Source organism: Hypanus sabinus, chromosome 12, assembly GCF_030144855.1.
Source record: "Hypanus sabinus isolate sHypSab1 chromosome 12, sHypSab1.hap1, whole genome shotgun sequence".
Classification (NCBI taxonomy): domain Eukaryota; kingdom Metazoa; phylum Chordata; class Chondrichthyes; order Myliobatiformes; family Dasyatidae; genus Hypanus; species Hypanus sabinus.
Window position 1 is genome coordinate 96342509 of NC_082717.1, and position 19303 is coordinate 96361811.

Consider the following 19303-nt stretch of genomic DNA (forward strand, 5'->3'; position numbering starts at 1 on the left):
ATTCAATGCCCTCTTTGCTCACTTTGACCACCAGAACAGGGAGGAACCATGTCTCCTGATGATGCTTTGAGCAGCTGGTTAAAGACTACATCTGCAGCATGCTACCACCTGCACTGGACCCCCTACAATTTGCCTACTGATGGAACCAGTCTACCGATGACACCATAGCCACAGCACTACAGTCCATCCTCACTTACCTGAAGAAGAGGGATGGCTACATTAGAATGCTGATCCTGGACTACAGGTCAGCATTTAATATCATAATTCCCTCCAGACTTGACAGAAAGCTCAGAGACCTCGGCCTGCACCCCACCTTGTGCAGCTGGATCCTAGATTTCCTACCAGATCATGGACAGGTGGTAAGGATGGGCTTCCTCACCTCTGCCCTGACCTTCAACACAGGTGCCCCTCAGGGTTGTGTCCTGAGTCCCCTTTTCTACTCCCTTTACACCCATGACTGATCCAATTTGCTGATCAAATTCGCAGATGACACAACTTTGGTTGACCTTATTTTTGATAGTAATGAGACAACCCACAGAGGAGAGGTTGACACCCTGAGATAGTGGTGCCAGGAAACAACCTCTCCCTCTATGTCAAAAAAACCAGAGCTGATTGTGGATTACAGGAGGAACAGAGACAGGCTTGGCCTGATCAACATCAATGGGTCTGCCATTGAGATGGTGAGTGGTTTCAAGTTCCTCAGTATACACATCCCTGAAGATCTCACCTCGACTGTACACACTGGCTGTATGGCAAAAAAAGCACAACAGCTTCTCTTCAACCTCAGGCGACTGAAGAAGTTTGGCATGGGCTGTATCACTGCCTGGTACAGGAACTGCACCAACCTTGATTGCTGAGCACTGCAGAGAGTGGTATGGACAGCCATTGAATATATTTACAGCAGCAGGTGCATAAAAAAGGCCTGGAAGATCATCAAGGACACCAGTCACACCAATCATAAACTGTTTCAGTGGCTTCTGTCTGGCAAAAGGTACTGCAGCATTAAAGCCAGGACCAACAGGCTATGGGACAGCTTCTTTCTACAAGCCATTAGACCTTTAAATTTACATATCTGTACGTTGCAACGGATTCATAATGCAAAGATTTTCACTCCCTCATGTTGTGGAATGGATGTAAGATTTAACATTAATTCAAATTCAAATCTGTGAGCAGATAAAGTAAAATAAAATTAATTGTGGATGGTGGAAATTGGGGAAGAAATCAGAAGAACAATCAGCAGCATTTTGAAAATGAAGATAGAAGATTGCAGCGCAGTACAGGTTTTTGGCCCATGATGTTGTGCTGACCTTATCACCTACTCTAAGATCAATCTTGGTTCAGGCTGTATTTGTGGACAGAGAAACAGTTATTCTTTTCAGTGCCAGAACTGAGATAGACAAAAAAAAAATCAAATTCAACTTTAGGTAGCAGATGAGGTTGACATGCAACTCCTCTAAGTCAAAAGCTTCTGAATTGTAGGGAGACCTTCCATAGAATTGTGGTGCATGTTCATTATGTTCATGTACTGTAAGTGGTAGCAAAATGGTGTTTGTCACCTTTTTTGGATTTATTGTCAAATTGCTAAATAAAATTGAACTCCTGAAGCTACTATTTTTCCTATTTCCAGGACGAAGAGCTGAGGAACACCAAAGGTCGCTATTATGTGAACTCCATGATGCATCGACTAAAGAACAGAATTTGGCAGACACTCCTTGTGCTCCTTCCTCAAATGGACCAGGTAAAGCTATTATCAGTCTAACAATTATGTTTCACATGCATAATGCTAAAAGTAATTATCCATGAATTTTTTTCCCCCAATTTAGATATCTGATATTGACCCTTTTCATTTTCCCTGTCAGCTGTTCCCCATTTGGAGCCAAAAACACTTTTTAAAAGGTTGAAACAGCACACACAAAATGCTGGTGGAACACAGCAGGCCAGGCAGCATCTATAAGGAGAAACACTGTCGATGTTTTGGGCTGAGACCCTTCATCAGGAATTTAAAAGAAATTTTTTTTAAAAAAGAAAGAATTTAAAAGGAATTTAAGGGATTGTTTTTGTTTCCTCTGGTCTTTATAGGGCAGCACAGTAGTGTAGAGGGTAGTGTAGCATGGTAGTGTAATGGTTAGCATGACGTTTCATAGCCCCAGTGTTCGGGGTTCAATTTTTGCTGCTGACAATAAGGATGTTGTACATTCCTCCTGTGACCACATGGGTGTCCTCTGGGCCTTCCGGTTTCCTTCCACAATCCAAAGATGTGAATAGGCAGCTGTCGATCTCAAGGGAAGAACTGACTGTTGCCCATGCAGTGGGTCCCTCCCTCTCCACATCACTGATGTAATCCAAGGGAAGGGCACAGCCTGGCACTAGTGTCATCACAGAGTTTGCCAGAGTGAAGTTGTAAACAACATCAAGCTCCCTTAGGGACCCTGGCTTTGGATTTCTTCCTCTGGATCCCCACTACCGCCCCCCCTATGAAACCCTTAGGAACCACCAAAGATGTACAGGTTAGGGTTATTAAGTTATAGACATGCTATTTTGGCACCAGAAGCTTGGGGCACTAGCGGCCTGTGTTGGTCATTAACACAATTGGTGTATTTACTTCTTGTTTCAATGTTCTGATGTAAATAAGACCAATAGAGTTAATCTTTAATAGGTGAAAAAAGGTATCTTTGATAATTTTTGATTAAAGGCAAAAGTACAGTTGTGGTGCATAGCAAATAATTTATTGAAGTTTTCCTTGTGCCTAATTGAAAAATTCAAGCCAAAGGAAATTTGTTGGGATTTAGTTAGATCAGTGGTTTAATGAAGTGGTTTAATGTTTTTCATTTTAGACAAGCCTACTTCATATTATGAAGTGTCTTTGGTGTCTGTTTGTGGATGAGATTCCCATGTGTTTGAACTCAAACTGCATCAATATGTTCCATAGGTGTTTCTCAGTGCCACTGTTCAAACTGTCTTCAGATCTGCTTTGAGTGATAATCAGGCATCTGTAAAATACTTGATCGAATGGTTCATCATCTTATTCATGCAAAAGTGCCCAGAGCTTATTGATTCTTTCTGGAGATTCTTCAGCTACGTAAGTAAAGGAGTATTGACTACATCTAATAATTCCTCTAATTTTCTTAAACTACCCTTGAAATCTTTTTACTAACACTGGCATGCATTCTTAAGAGCATAAATGTTACTCTAAGTCTTGTTGTTCCAGAAATGTATATTTATTGCTTCTGAATTTACTTTCCTGGACTGTTTTGTTTTACTGATGATGTTCCAATAATGGATGTATTGAATGTGCATATAAAAAAAAATCCATCATACGCATCTTCAAAGGAAAATAATTGTCGGATTTGACCCCACTAACACAAGTTTCCAAATGCTTGATTTTTTTTCAGACCTATTAGTAAGTATGGAAATTTAATTTCCAATATTCTTCCAGAAACTTATTGTCAGAATTGATTAGCAAAGGTCAGATACAGGGATGTCAGGAACACAGCTTAGGTTTATGTGACATATTAAAGGTTGCAAGAAAAAAGGGATATTGAAAAATATACTTATGTAGAGTAATATAGACTCAGTGGCCATTTTATTAAGTACACCCTTCATTTGCTCATTCATGCAAATATCGAATATGCAAGTATTAAATCAGCCAATCATGTGGCAGTAACTCAATGCATAAAAACATGCCCAGACATAGATTAGTGATTTATTTGTTGTTCAGAACATCAGAATGGGGAAGAAATGTGATTTAAGTGACTTTGTGGTATGACAGTAGATGCCAGACGGCATCGTTTGAGTATCTCAGAAACTGCTGATCTAGGGTTTTCAAGCACAGCAGTCTCTAAAGTTCATAGGCAATGGTGCAAAAAAGCAAAAGACATCTTGTGAGTGGCAGTTCTGTGGGTGGAAATGACTTGTTAATGAGAGAAGTCAGAGAACAATGGCCAGACTGATTCAAGCTGACAGGAAGGTAACAGCAACTCAGATAACCATGCATTACAACAGTGATGTGTGGAAGAGCATCTCTAAATGCTTAACACACTGAATCTTCAAGTGGATGGGCTACAACAGCAGAAGACCACATATGCCCAGTGAAACACTCAGTGGCTACTTTATTAGGTTGCAGAAGGTATGTAATAAAGTGGCCACTAAAAGTATATTGTGCCAGATGATCAGGGTGTCAATTTTTAAATGAGTTATAGAGGAGGGCTGCCGGAGTAATTGGGAAGGCCTGTGGGAGTTATAGGGGAGGAAACCCCAAGAACTGGATCTTGGATGATGGTAGAGGAGTAGAAATTGACGCCACACTGGAGACCCAAATTGCTGATGCAATGTGAATTCAAGTGCCCTGAATGACAAGAAGTCTGCTGCAGGAACTCAATAGTTTGAGCAGTGTAGGGAAAGGAACTGTCAATATTTCCAGCTGTAACCTTGCATCAGAACTCAGAGGCTTGTCTGGCTGGAGGAAGTTGGAGCTGAGATAATATGATAAGTTTTTTTCTGCAATTTGAGAAAGATCGGAGGTGTCAGTGTTGCAGTTGAACAGAGGTGACTATGGAGCCATGAGGGAGGAGCTGGCCAAAGTTAAATGGATGGATATCCTAGCAGAAAAGACAGTGGAACAGCAATGGCAGGTATTCTTGGGAATAATGCACAAGGTGCAAAATCAGTTCATTCCCCAGAGAAGAAAGGATTCAAAGGAGGGAAAGGGGCCACAGTGGTTGACAAATGAAGTCAGAGATTGCATAGCATTAAAAAAAAGTGTGACAGAGCTAAGGTGAGTGGGAAGACAGATAATTGGGAAATGTTTAAGGAGCAACAGAACTTAACTAAAAAGGCAATACGGGGAGAAAAAATGAGGTACGAACGCAAGCTAGCCAGGAATATAAAGGAGGATAGCAAAAGCTTTTTTAGGTATGTGAAGAGAAAGAAGATAGTTAAGAACAATGTTGGGCCCTTGAAGAATGAATTGGGTGAAATTGTTATGGGAAACAGAGAAATGGCAGAAGAATTTAATAAGTACTTTAGATCTGTCTTCACTAGGGAAGACACAAGCAATCTCCCAGATGTATGGATGAGCCAAGGACATAGGGTAACAGGGGAAATGAAACAGATTGACATTAGGAAGGAAACGATGATGAGTAGACTGATGGGACTGAAGGCTGACAAATCCCCAGGTCCAGATGGTCTGCATCCTAGGGTACTAAAGGAGGTGGCCCTGGAAATTGCGGATGCATTGATAATCATTTTCCAATGTTCCTTAGATTCAGGATCAGTTCCTGAGGATTGGAGAATGGCTAATGTTATCCCACTTTTTAAGAAAGGAGGGAGGGAGAAAACAGAGAACTATCGTCCTGTCAGCCTAACATCAGTAGTGGGGAAGATGCTAGAGTCCATTATTAAAGATGAAATAGTGTCATATCTAGATAGCAGTGATAGGATTGGGCTGAGCCAGCATGGATTTACCAAGGACAAATCATGCTTGACTAATCTATTGGAGTTTTTTGAGGATGTAACCAGGAAGTTAGACAAGGGAGATCCAGTGGATGTAGTGTACCTCGATTTTCAGAAGGCATTTGATAAGGTCCCATAGGAGATTGGTGGGTAAAATCAGAGCTCATGGCATTGGGAGGAAGATATTGACATGGATAGACAACTGGTTGGCAGATAGAAAGCAAAGGGTAGCGGTGAATGGGTGTTTCTTGGAATGGCAGGTGGTGACTAGTGGGGTGCCACAGGGGTTGGTATTGGGACCACAGCTGTTTACGATTTACATCAACGATTTAGATGAAGGCATTGAGAATAACATCAGCAAGTTTGTTGATGATACTAAGCTGGGTGGCAGTGTGACATGTGATAAGGATGTTAGGAGAATTCAGGGTGACTTGGGTAGGCTGGGTGAGTGGGCAGATACTTGGCAGATGACATTTAATGTGAATAAGTGTGAGGTTATCCACTTTGGGAGTAAGAACATGAAGGCAGATTATTATCTGAATGGTGTACAGTTAGATAAGGGAGAAATACAAAGAGATCTAGGAGTCCTTGTTCATCAGTCACTGAAGGTGAATGAGCACGGGCAGCAGGCAGTGAAGAAGGCTAATGGAATGTTGGCCTTTATTACAAAGGGAATTGAGTACAAGAGCAAGGAAATCCTTTTGCATTTGTACAGGGCCCTGGTGAGACCACACCTGGAGTATTGTATACAGTTTTGGTCTCCAGGGTTAAGGAAGGACATCCTGGCTGTAGAGGAAGTGCAGCGTAGATTCACAAGGTTAATTCCTGGGATGTCCGGACTGTCTTACGTAGAGAGGTTAGAGAGACTGGGCTTGTACACGCTGGAATTAAGGAGATCGAGAGGGGATCTGATTGCAACATATAAGATTATTAAGGGATTGGACAAGATAGAGGCAGGAAATATGTTCCAGATGCTGGGAGAGTCCAGTACCAGAGGGCATGGTTTGAGAATAAGGGGTAGGTCATTTAGAACAGAGTTAAGGAAAAATTTCTTCTCCCAGAGAGTTGTGGGGGTGTGGAATGCAGTGTCTTGGAAGACAGTGGAGGCCAATTCTCTGGATGCTTTCAAGAAGGAGCTAGATAGGTATCTTCTGGATAGGGGAATCAAGGGATATGGGGACAAGGCAGGAACCGGGTATTGATAGTAGATGATCAGCCATGATCTCAGAATGGCGGTGCAGGCTCGAAGGGCCGAATGGTCTGCTTCTGCACCTATTGTCTATTGAGATAAAGCTGAAGAGAATATCAGTCTCCGTTAAAACTCTACGAACCTATTGGAACAGACAAAGTATTGAAAGAACTCAGCAGGTCAAGAAGCATCAATGGAAAGGAATAAACAGTCAACTTTTGGGCCAAGACCTTTTTGTTTATTCTTCTCCGTAGATGCTGTGTGACCTTCTGAGTTCCTCCATCACTTTGTGTGTGTTCCTCAAGGTTTCCAGCATCTGCAGAATCTCCTGTGTTTCTGAACCTATTTAAAATTCAAAGTAAATTTATTGTCCAAATACATATTTGTCAACATGTACGACCCTGAGATTCATTTTCTTGTGGGCATATTCACTAAATCCATAGAATATTAACCATAATAATCAATGAAAGGCCACCTAACTAGGGCATTCAACCAGAGTGCGGAAGATAACAAACTGCAAATACAGAAAGAGGAAATAATAATCATAAATAAGCAATAATATTGAGAACATGAGATGAATAGTCCTTGAAAGTGAGTAATTGGTTATGGGAACATTTCAGTGATGGAGTAAGTGAAGTTGAGTGAAATGTTCCTCTTCGGTTCAAGAGTCTAATTGTTGAGGGGTAGTAACTGTTCATGAACCTCATGGTATGGGTCCTGAGGCTCTTTTTTTCTTCTTACTCATAGCAGCAGTGAGAAGAGAGCATGGCCTGGGCATTAGGGGTCCCTGATGATGGATGCTGCTTTCCTTCGACAGTGTTTCATGTAGATGTGCTCAATATTGGGAGGGCTTTACCTGTGATGTCCTGGGCCGTATCCATTACTTTTTGTAAGATTTTCTATTCAAGGACATTGGTGTTTTTGCTGTCCGTTAAATAAAACTTCTCAGATGCTGGATGTTTAGCCTCCTAAAATTAACCATGAAAATAAAATTCTTCTGTTTGGCAAATGGTGTAAGAATAAACAGAACATTTATTGTTGAGATCACATGTATTTGTTCCTCTAGCATTGGCCACACTACTTGCTATCTGGTTCAATTCCTGCCTGTAAAATATCCACACTGTGTGCCGATAATGGTTAGCGTGATGTTTTCACAGTTGGGGTGTTGGATTTCAGAGTTCAATTCCTGCATTGTCCTTGAGGGGTTTGTGACTGCATATATTTCCTCCAGGTGCTCTGCTTTCTTCTCACAGTCCAACGAGGTACTGGTTAATAGGTTAATTAGTCATTGTAAGTTGACTTGTGATTAGGCTACGGTTATATAGATGAGTTGTTGGCTGTTTGCCTCAGTGGCTGTTTGTCTGTTCTGCGCTGAATCGTGAAGTAGAAATAAATAATTAACTAACCCCCATCCTTGTTCACCAAATGCAGGGAGTCGCTAAGTGTAGATGAGTTGAGGCATCTGCTGTGTAGCTTTTTGACTAGATGTGCCCTGCCGTATCAATTCTAAATCCAGTCATTTTCAGCTGTACACTTCCTTATTTCTATCAAGTGAGTTTATTGCCCTTTACACTCTTCAAGGAGTAGTAGAACATCTAGTATAAAAAAAGATTTTCAGGTTTTGCTGGAAAATCATTCAGGTCCTCGTTGTTGTGGTGAGTGGGACTGCAGCAAAATGGGAAAAATAGTAAAAGTAAATTTTTAAATTGTTTCAGAAAAGCTTACATCACAAAAATGAGCAGCATCTATCTCTCAACCAACACTAGAAATAAATAACACACCTAGTTATTCTATCTTGATACTTTTACGACCTTGGTATGTAGCAATTTCTCCACAGTTGTGCAGTTGACTGTTGTATCCTGGGGTGTCATGTTATACAAGTGTAGCATGAATACACAGACTCTCAATGTAAACTTAGTGTTCAGCAAAATTACATTTAACTTTATGTGGTGCATGGAAAGTTAGATAAGAGTTGATGGGGACATAGGAATTATTTTGGAAATAGGAGTTAGTAAGTTTTCTTGGCTGTGATATCGTGATGTTTGGACCAGAACAGGTGATTGATGACATTCACACCTAGGAACTTAAAGCCCTCAACCTTCTGAGCCTTAGCTCTGTTGATGTGGAAAGGGTGTGTGCACTGTCCCCTCTTTTTGAAGACAATAAACATTTCTTTTGTTCTGTTGACATGAGGGATAGGTGGTTGTTACGCTGCCATATTACTAAGCTCTCTATCTCTTTCCTGTACTCTGACTCGACACAGCTCGGCCCACAACGGTGGTATTATCTACGAACTTGAAGATGAATTTGGAGCAGAACCTGGCCACAGTCATGAGTGCTCCAGCTTCCAGCATCTGCATTCTCTTTGGTTTTGTGTTGGAGAAATTTACAGTTCAGGCAAGGCAATTGGAAACAGCATTTTAACTTTGAAACATTAAGAGACAGATGTTATGACAGATGGAATGTGAAGGATGAATGTTGCCTGGGGATGGAAGTTCAGCAGAATTTGAAATTATTGTTATAGGATGAAGGGCATCAGGAAATGTTTAAGTAGTAGTGATAAAGGTTAACATAAACACAAGAGATTTTGCAGATGCTGTAAGTACTGAGCAACACACAAAATGTTGGAAGAAACCAGCAGGTCGGAAGCTTCTATCATAGTATTGAGCCAACCCCTGTGCTGCCGTGGCTTGATGTTCAAAACTATCTCGACTGGAAAACAATGTTTGGTATTGACTTGGGCTCTGGGGAAATGAGTTATTCTGTAATACTTGCCATGGTATTAATAGAATTGATGTTGTGGGCAAAGAAAACCGAAAGGAGAAGGTTTACTAAAGATTAACTTTATTTGTCTCATCAAATCAAATCAGCAAGCATTGTGCTGGGCAGTCTGCCAGTGTCACCACACTTCTGGCACCATAATAGCATGCCCACCACTCATCAACCTTAACCGTGCATCTTTAGAATGTGGGAGGAAACCAGATATCCCAGGAAAACCATGCGACCACAGAGAGAATGTACAGACTTCTTACAGGGAGCAGTGGAAATTGAACCCCAATGGGTGATTGCTGGTTCCTTTACGTTGAGAGGATGCAGTTACTAATTATTGCATCATCTCAAAGTAAAACGTTTTTAGAACAATCCTTTTGGAACTATTGACAAATTCTTAATCTGCCTCCATCTTTGACCTTAAATTTAAGCCTTAAATGTTAAGATATGCACTTGTCTTCAACGTAGTTCATCTTTAGTGTGGATGTTGCATTATAACAGAATTAATTCATACAATAACATGTTCTCCAAAAGCAAAATTATAGAATAAAATGAATAGTGAAAAAAACGGTTTCATAAAAGGAAGGAGAGCTTTATTATTTTTAATTAGCATTGTCTCATTACGTGGGGAATTGTTTTGAAGTGAAGCTTTAAAAGAAATCTCCTGTGTTATAATTATGGCTCAAAGTAAAAATTGTTTTGTAGTTAATTGAAACCCAATGCATTATTTCTAATTTGCTTGACTATTTCAGCAAAGCAACTTAATTGGTCAGTTTTCCTGATTAATTTGACAGCTGTTAAATGCAGCACATTATGATTTCTAAAGGTGAAAATTTACCTTAGTGGAATTTGAAAAGAAGACTAGTTCTTAATGATGCTTCATGGCAGAGTAATGGCAGATGACCTTGCATTCAAAAACTTGGCCTAACTTTTTTTCTTCTGAAGCACTATTTTTCAGAAATATTTTGTACAGGATATTCAGAAAGTCCAATTTGTATTGACCTACTAAACTGATGGGCCAAATTGTATCAATTGTTCAGCAAGTTAGGCAACATCTGCATAAAGAGAAACATCATTAATGTTAAGAATTAGAAGCATTAATGTAAACAATGTTAACTTTCTGATTAACATTTCACTCTGTTTCTCCTTCAAAAGATGCTGCTTCATTTGCTGAGTGTTTCTGACCTTCTCTATTTTACTTCAGATTTCTAGCATCTGCAGTTTTTAATTTTTGTTTATTATTTAGTTAAATTAATGCATTGGCTGAGCTGCATTCCTGACAAGTTTAGCTCATCATAATGGAAATGTGTTGAAGTGTTCTCAGCTCCCTGGTTTACAATGATTTTTGCAGACAGTAAGAACAGCATGGAAGTGTAATGTTTTACAGTTCCAGTGATTGGGTTCAGTTTCTGCCACTGTCTGTAAGCTGTATGTATGTTCCCACTTTGACTATGTGGGTTTCCTCTGCATGCTCCAGTTTCACAAAGATGTGTGGGTAGTAAGTTGTGGGCAGGCTATAGGTGTCAGAAGCATGGTGATAGTTGCGAGGTGACTCCGGCACAGCCTCTGTAGTGTTCTCGCACAGGTGTAAAAGAACTCTGAACTAAACACCAAGGTAAACCGTAGTCAATGAAGACAGGATCACAGTAAGATTAACCATTTACTGTTCACTCTTCCACATTAACGTATGGTGAAAACTGTTGATAAAACAATACAAAATATATACAGTATTTATTTCCTTCTTGATATCACATTTACATCATAAATACTTGTAAAAGTAAAACTACAACAACTATATTACATTAAAGTGCAACATACAGTCAGAATCTACCTACGCCATCGACTGCTTTAAATACACTTCAACACAAACTATCCACAACTCTTTAAATAACAAAAACATAAACCTTAACAACCATCGTTACTTTTAACAGAATCAGCGTTAACATTTTTAATTCAACATATCGATTATCTCATGAACTTACGGCATTGCTTCACTGATGTTTCTAGTGCGTAGAAAGAAAACTTTTCTCACGCTGATCCTGCACATGTGAGCCCCCTCCTTCCCGTTTCTCCAAACCGGTATTTTCCCCACAAGACGTGGCGAAACCGGGTGTGACATCATCGCATGCCGCGATATGTCACAGACAACGAATTTGCTTCAAACAATCTTAACTTTAACTAGAAAACGATAACAAACGAATTACTAAAGCGAAACTATAATAAACTAAACAAATGCCATAAAGGCAATACACTCCCCGCCTGAACTTCGTAGGGTCACAATGAACATAATACAAAACTTCAGTCTCTAAATCAGTCCTTAGGTAGAAGTAGAATGACTTCTGTAACTGGCCTTTGATAAATTTTCACATCACCTTGGTCAGAAGTTTTCAACTCAACCTTCCTGACATGTCCATCCCTACTAGGGAATGTGGCAGTGATTCTGGCCATTGGCCAGCTGTTGTGGGCGATTTGCTTGTCCCTGAGCAGGACTAAATCTCCAACTTGAAGATTCCTGCAGGGTTCTGTCCACTTTTGTCTGTGTTGCAACAAAGGTAAATATTCATGCCTCCAACGAGACCAGAACCGATTTGCCAGAGCCTGGACCTGTCTCCATTGCTTTGTGTACAAATCTTTATCAGAGAAGTCCCCTGGTGGAGGGGGAGATCCTGCCTTCTGCGTAAGGAGCATTGATGGCGAGAGTATAAAGGGGTTTTTCAGGTCAGAAGACACAGGTAGGCGTGGTCGTGCATTTATAATGGCTGTGACCTCTGCCATTAGTGTGCACAGTACCTCGTGGGTCAATCGGGTGCATTGCTGCAGAAACATTGAATCAAGAATTCTTCTGGCGATACCGATCATCCGCTCCCATGTGCCTCCCTGCTGACTGAGGTACTTTTGCACCGTTTTGTCCATCCCCAGCTCCTTTGATGCTCCAACAATGATGCCGCAATCAGACCTTAACTGTTTTGCAGGGCCTCTTCGCGCAATGAAGTGCCTGAGAGCATTAATGCAGCTGGATGTATCCAAAGATTTAATGACCTCAATGTGGCCCACCGCTTGCTCTCTGCTTGTCCTCCTCTGGTGTGTCTCGTAGTGATAGTCCAGGGACCAAATACGTTGAGCCCTACATATGTAAAAGGAGGGCAGTCTTTGAGGCGTTCTGGTGGGAGGTCCATCATACGTTGAGCTTCCAACTTGCCTCGCAGTTTCCTGCAGGTTACACATTTATGAAGTACTGAACTGATCATTGTTTTACCTCCCAAGATCCACAGTCCCGCTGCCCTTATTTCTCCTTCCGTTAGGCCCTGATGCTTTACCTGTTCATGGTGATGGCGAGTGAGCAGTAAGGACACATGGCTGTCTCTGGGCAGGATTACTGGACTCTTTTCTGCAGCTGGAAGTTGGGAGTGTATTAACCGGCCTCCAATGCAGATGATATCGTTCTTCAGGATCGGGTTGAATTTCCTCAAAGGGCTGTCCTTTGGTATTGGTTTATTAGCTTGGAGAGCTGAAAACTCCCTGCAAAAGCTGCTCTTTGAGTTGCTTTAAAGATGATGTCCTTTGCCTGGGCCAATTCATCCGCAGTTACATTTGCACCATAAGAAACGGAGGAAATTGCGATGGTCCTCCTGTACTAAGAAGCAATGGAACATCTGCTGGATGTCCGCTAAGATTGCGTTCTTCTCCTTCTGGAAGTGCAGCAGATCCCGAGAAAGGTATTGTTAAGGTCGGGGCCTGTAAGGAGCACGTCATTAAGGGAGACACCAGCGCACTGAGCACTGGAGTCAAAGAGCACCCTGATCTGATTGGGCTTTTGTGGGTGGTAAACCCCAAATGTTGAGAGGTACCAGCACTCCTCGCCTTCCCTCAGTGGCAGTTCTACTTCAGCATGTCCATTAGCGAAGATCTTCTCCATAAATGCTACGTATTGTTGCTGCATCTCAGGTTTCCTTTTCAGGGTTTTTTGCAAGGACGTGAACCATTTGACTGCCTGCTCTTTGTTGTTTGGCAAGCACTGGCGTGGTTCTCTGAAAGGTAGTGGGGCAATCCAATTATTTGCTTCATCTCTGAAGACCTTGGTGTCCATTATTTTTAAGAAAATGGCGTCTTGAGCTGATGGAGCAAGTTTATTATCATGCTCAGTTTGAGCGAAGACTGACTGACCTAGCGTTTTGTCGGTTACTTTACATTTGTTAAAGCCTTGTCGTGCTTCCTTGATACACATGAAACTTGTGCAGGGTTGAAAAATTGAATGGCGGCCACTTTCTAGCACATTGGTCTTGAGTGTGTTAACTGTCAGTTTGTGTACATTGCCAAGGCACACCTCTCCTATCATCACCCAGCCCAGATCCAGGCGTTGTGCAAAGGGGGCGTCGTGTGGTCCATTGACCTGCTGCCTAACCTTGTGCACCTGGAGAACGTCTCTTCCTAATAGCAGGAGTATTTCTGCTTTTGGATCCAGTTCTGGGATGTGCTTGGCAATGTGGTGGAGATGTGGCTGGTGTAGCACTGCACTTGGCGTCGGGATCTCAGTGCGGTTATTCAAAATTTCATTGCACTCTAAGAGTGGAGGGAGACAGATGACAACTTTACCATCCAGGGACTCCAGCTGGAAGCCTTCTGCCTTCCTTCCATAAGTTTCCACGCTGCCTGAGCAAGTTCTAAGGTAGTATGGGAACTGATTACTCTCAATGTTGAACAAGTCACAGAACTCTGGTGAGCGATTGCTCTGATCGTCCAGAATTACATAGGCTTTGATGGCCTTGTCTTTGGCTCCCTTAGGGTACACCTTAGGGTACAGGGTACAGATCTTTGAACAAGAACAGCTTGACTGAGCTTGACCACAAACTTCTGTACAGTTCAAGCTGACAACAGTTGTCCTGGAATGAGCCTCTCCCTCCCCGCCGTCCTGTTGTGAGGGTGAAGGAACTGTTGGTTTGCGGTAACGGGCTGGGATGCATGGCCCCATCGTGATTAGTGCTATTACATTCCAGGCACTTCAGAGATCGTACACTCTCTAGCAAGGTGAGAGGTAGAGGAACAGCATTTAAAACATTTTTTTCTCTTTGAGAAGGGCCATCCTCTCTTCAAGGGGTTTTTTCCTAAACATTCTGCATTTTTTGAGGGGGTGGGGTTTGTTATGCAATGGACAATTCTTGCTAGGGTCATTGTTAGTTGTTAAGGCTTCAGTCTTAAGCACTGAGATGGGGTTATTAATGTTGAAATTATTCGAAGTGGATTTAACTGGCTTGGTGTAAATTGTATTGCTACCTGGACTCATGAAGCTAGGGTCGCTTCGCTTCTTCGCCTCCTTGCACACAAACCTAATGAAATACTCAAAGGGAGGAAATCGACCATTGTTCTCTTCCTTGTACTCTGAGCCAACAGACACCCACCTTTCCTGCAGCCCAAATGGAAGTTTGTCCACAATTTGTCTAATCCCGTATGAAGTTTCTAGGTATAATAGACCAGTTAAATAGCCATCTTCTTTGGCGCCTTGAATCTCCATGAGTAAATCTCTGAGCTCTCTTAACCTAGTGTGGTCCTTGGCTGACACCTTAGGAAAATTTTCCAGATGTCGGAATAGTGCCAATTCAATAATTTCAGGGGCCACATAGCACTCCTGAAGTCTCTCCCATGCTTTGTGTAAGGCTAGCTTGGGCTTGTTAATGTACACTGAATGTATGCGTCTCACCTGTTCGCATGATTCTTTTCCCAGCCATTTCGCCATAAGATCCAACTCTTGGGTTGCTCTGAGCTGGACTCCGTGGATAGCGTTGGCAAATGTGGAGTACCATGCACGGTAATTTTCAGGTTTATCGTCGAATTGGTATAGTCCTGAAGTGATGAGATCTCGTCGTGCTAAATACTGTGCCATGGGTTCAACTGCAAGTGGCTTGCTGGCTGGGGGAATATGTCGGCGGGTATATGACTGAGGGTGTACATCTGTTATGGAATTTGCTGTTCTGAATTCAGCCTTTGCCTCTCTTCTCGCCAAATCTGGTAAGTTTGGTGTCGAGAAGTATTTGTCATCAGCCCTTTCATTCTTGAATTCATCGCGAAGTTGCAAGGGTAATTTGTCTTCCTCGGATGGATGTGATGCAATTGGGCCTCTCTGAGACTCCTCATGAAATGGGACGTTAGCATATAAGTATGGAGAGGAAGAACGAATCTTCAAGTCTATTTGAGATCGGACATAGTCGCTTGTGCGTTCCAATCTGATCTTTTCTGAAGTAGATTTTACGTCAACTAGATCATGCATTTCTTCAGCATTTTCTATTATCTCTGCTTCCACCCTGGCAGCTTCTGCTTCTCGGTGTAGCGTCAGCACTTCTAACTCTTACTCTATCCTTACCTTTTCCAACTGGTTTTTGGCTTCTCTGGCAGCCACTTCCTTCTGGTTTTTGGCTTCTCTGGCAGCCGCTTCCTTCTGGTTTTTGGCTTCTCTGGCAGCTTTTTCCTTTTGGTTTTCGGCTTCTCTGGCAGCCGCTTCCTTTTGGTTTTTGGCTTCTCTGGCAGCTTTTTCCATTTGGTTTTCAGCTTCTCTGGCAGCCACTTCCATTTTCAATTTTGCTTCTTGTTCGATGTACAACACTCGCACCTTGGTGGCTTCTGCCTTAGCTCTTGCATGGGCAGCCTTATTTTTGATGCCCTACTGCCTCTGTCGCTGGATGGCAACGACTTGATGCTGGATCGAGTTGTCATTGGAGCACTTGAAACACCTGATAATGCCGCCTTTTCATTGTAGTGTTCTCGCACAGGTGTAAAAGAACTCTGAACTAAACACCGAGGTAAACCGTAGTCAATGGAGACAGGATCGCAGTAAGATTAACCGTTTACTGTTCACTCTTCCACATTAACGTATGATGAAAACTGTTGATAAAACAATACAAAATATATACAGTATTTGTGTCCTTCTTGATATCACATTTACATCATAAATACTTGCAAAAGTAAAACTACAACTATATTACATTAAAGTGCAACATACAGTCAGAATCTATCTACGCCATCGACTGCTTTAAATACACTTCAACACAAACTATCCACAACTGTTTAAATAACAAAAACATAAACCTTATCAACCGTCGTTACTTTTAACAGAATCAGCATTAACATTTTTAATTCAACATATCGATTATCTCATGAACTTACGGCGTTGCTTCACTGATGTTTCTAGTGCGTAGAAAGAAAACTTTTCTTGCGCTGATTCTGCACATGTGAGCCCCCTCCTTCCCGTTTCTCCAAACCGATATTTTCCCCACAAGACGCAGCGAAACCGGGTGTGACATCATTGCATGCCGCAATATATCACAGACAACGAATTTACTTTAATCAATCTTAACTTTAACTAGAAAACGATAACAAACGAATTACTAAAGCGAAAATATAATAAACTAAACAAATGCCATAAAGGCAACCCAGCCTCAGTGTTGGTCATGGATGCAAATGAAGCATTTCAGCGTATGCCTTGATGAACACGTGAAACATAAAGATAATCTTAATCTCATTTTAATCTCGGTTCCTGGAATACTAACTAGAGGTGGACCATGCAACACCTTTTAGTTTTACCTCTGCATAGCATATGAACTTGTGGGCAATGGCTTATGCAATAGAAAATTATATGACTACTGAATTAGCAGGAAAGTAGCAACAGCAAAGTGATAAGTGCTCTTTGCTAACCTCATGGAAAGCTACCATAAAAAAGCACTTTCCGCTCCCCCTGGTGCTGGCTTGTGGCAGTGTGGCTGGGTAGTCAGCAAACCATACATGAGAAAGTACTGCTTTTGGCAAATGCTTCAAGCATTTCACAGGGTGCTAACTTTTCAAAAATACATAAAATTAAAGTAGATGTTGAAATGTCATAACACTTTGGGACAGCAGAGCCTGGATTGGGGACTGTGCCTTATGAGAATAGGTTGACTGAACTTGGCCATTTTCCCTTGGAGTGACAGAGAATGAGAGGTGACCTGATAGAGGTGTATAAGATGAGAAGAGGCATTGATTGTCTGGGTAGCTAGAGGCTTTTACCCAGGGCTGAAATGGCTAAGATGCTTGGACTTAGGTACAGAGGGGATGTCAGGGGTAAGTTTTTCACACAGAGTGGTGAGTGTGTAGAATGGGCTGCCAGAGACGGTGGTGGAGGCAGATACAAAAGGGTCTTTTAAGAGACTTTTAGATGGTACATGGAGCTTAGAAAAATAGAGGGCTGTGTGGTAGGGTAAATCAAGGCAGTTTCTAGAGTAGGTTACATGGTCAACACAACATGGTGGGCTGAAGGGCCTGTAATGTGCTGTAGAGTTCTATATTCTATAAATGGAGCAGCTACTAAAGCCAGAGGCCAGGTTCAGTTCTGACATTGAATGTGACTTTCTTCACTGGCTTCTATTTTCACATGTCGTAAAAATGTGCAGGTCGGTGCATCAATTAGCCATTGTGAATGTCCTTAGTGTGTATGTTAGTGGTAGAATCTGTGAGTAAGGTAACAGGAATACGCAGAGAATGTGGGATTTCTGTAGGAGCATGGGCTTCATGCTGCAATAGTGTAAATGGGTTGTTGATGGTTAGCACAGGATTGATAGTTTGAAGGCCTTTTGATCATGGCTGATTATTTTTCCTCTTAATCCCATTGTCCTGCCTTCTTCCCGTAACTTCTGACACCCTTTCTAATCAACCTCTGCTTTAAATATATTCAATGATTTGGCCTCCATAGCCATCTTTGCCAGTGAATTCCACAGATTCACCACCCTCTGGCAAAAGCAATTTCTCCTAATCCCTGTACTAAAGGGACATCCTTCATTGCTAAGGCTGTACCCTCTGGTCCTAGAGTCCACCACTATTAGAAACATCAACTTGGCCTTTAGATATTCAGTAGGTGTCAATGAGGTCCCACATTACTTTTGGTAAATTCAGTGATGTTCTTTTCCCATAAATCAGTGTTGTCTGTAGAGAACTTTTCTGCTGTCACCAGCATTGAGATAGTTGGGTTGTTGTGGATGTGCTGTCATTTTAATGTACATATAATAATGTCACTGATGCTTGTAATGCTGATTACCATAATTCGGATTGCAGAATCTGGCACATTGGTCTGTCTTGCTAGTTCTCTTTCATGACCCTGCTGGATGACTGTTCTCTAGTTGTAATTAAACTGCTATGCAATCAGCAGTTCTCATCAAAGCAATGGAATTTGTTTTCTGGGTGCAAGATACATTTAAAAAATGACATTTATGATCTCTTACTGAAAATGTGGGAAATGACTTTCAAAAGAATCAGTACCTTTTGAAGACATTGTGGAAAATGGCTAAGATATCTTAAAGATATAAATTTGTAATTCAACTTGAATATTTCAATGCTCTAGTTTTATTGCTTTTGTTGTTTTTTATGCAGAATCCTGAAAATTCAAAAACTAGTATCTGCACCTTCCTGGCTACATTGGTTCATATTGACACAATGCTTAAGAATATTTCACAGAAGGTAAATATTTCTGCTCCTGGAGCCAATTTCAGGTTAAGTAACAGAGGTAACATGTCAAAATATGGGAATGGTGATTGTAACATTAATTTTGTTTGATGACAGCAGCTACTGAAGACCAAAAGGAGACCCATTCACAGCAAAGGCGAAACAAAAAACTGACTCTGATGCCATCTGCTTATTTGATGCAGCCTGTGCCAAAAAAGTTGTCAAGCTGCATGTCCAAATCTTGTGTACCAGGTCACAAACTGGTGTACAATAATCAGGTGGATTTCCAGAGTTGGTCTTCACCTCTAACTTACTGCTGACCCATCACCTTCTGTGTGCTGCCATCTCCAGCTTTCTTTGTGAATTTGCTGCATTATTGGGCAAAAATTTTCTCTCAACTGTTGTTATTGAAACAAGGCTTAATTCATTTCAATG

General features: G+C 41.5%; 1 protein-coding gene across 3 annotated transcripts in view; it reads left to right on the forward strand.

Annotated features, from left to right (window-relative positions):
* The window catches only part of tarbp1 (TAR (HIV-1) RNA binding protein 1), a 379243-nt gene that overhangs the window by 208287 nt on the left and 151653 nt on the right, over nt 1–19303 (forward strand). For all 3 annotated transcript variants that reach the window (XM_059986503.1, XM_059986502.1, XM_059986501.1), the window contains exons 21-23: nt 1628–1738; nt 2930–3079; nt 18797–18883. In XM_059986503.1, the coding sequence (XP_059842486.1) occupies nt 1628–1738; nt 2930–3079; nt 18797–18883 (348 nt within the window). The remainder of the gene's footprint in view (nt 1–1627; nt 1739–2929; nt 3080–18796; nt 18884–19303) is intronic.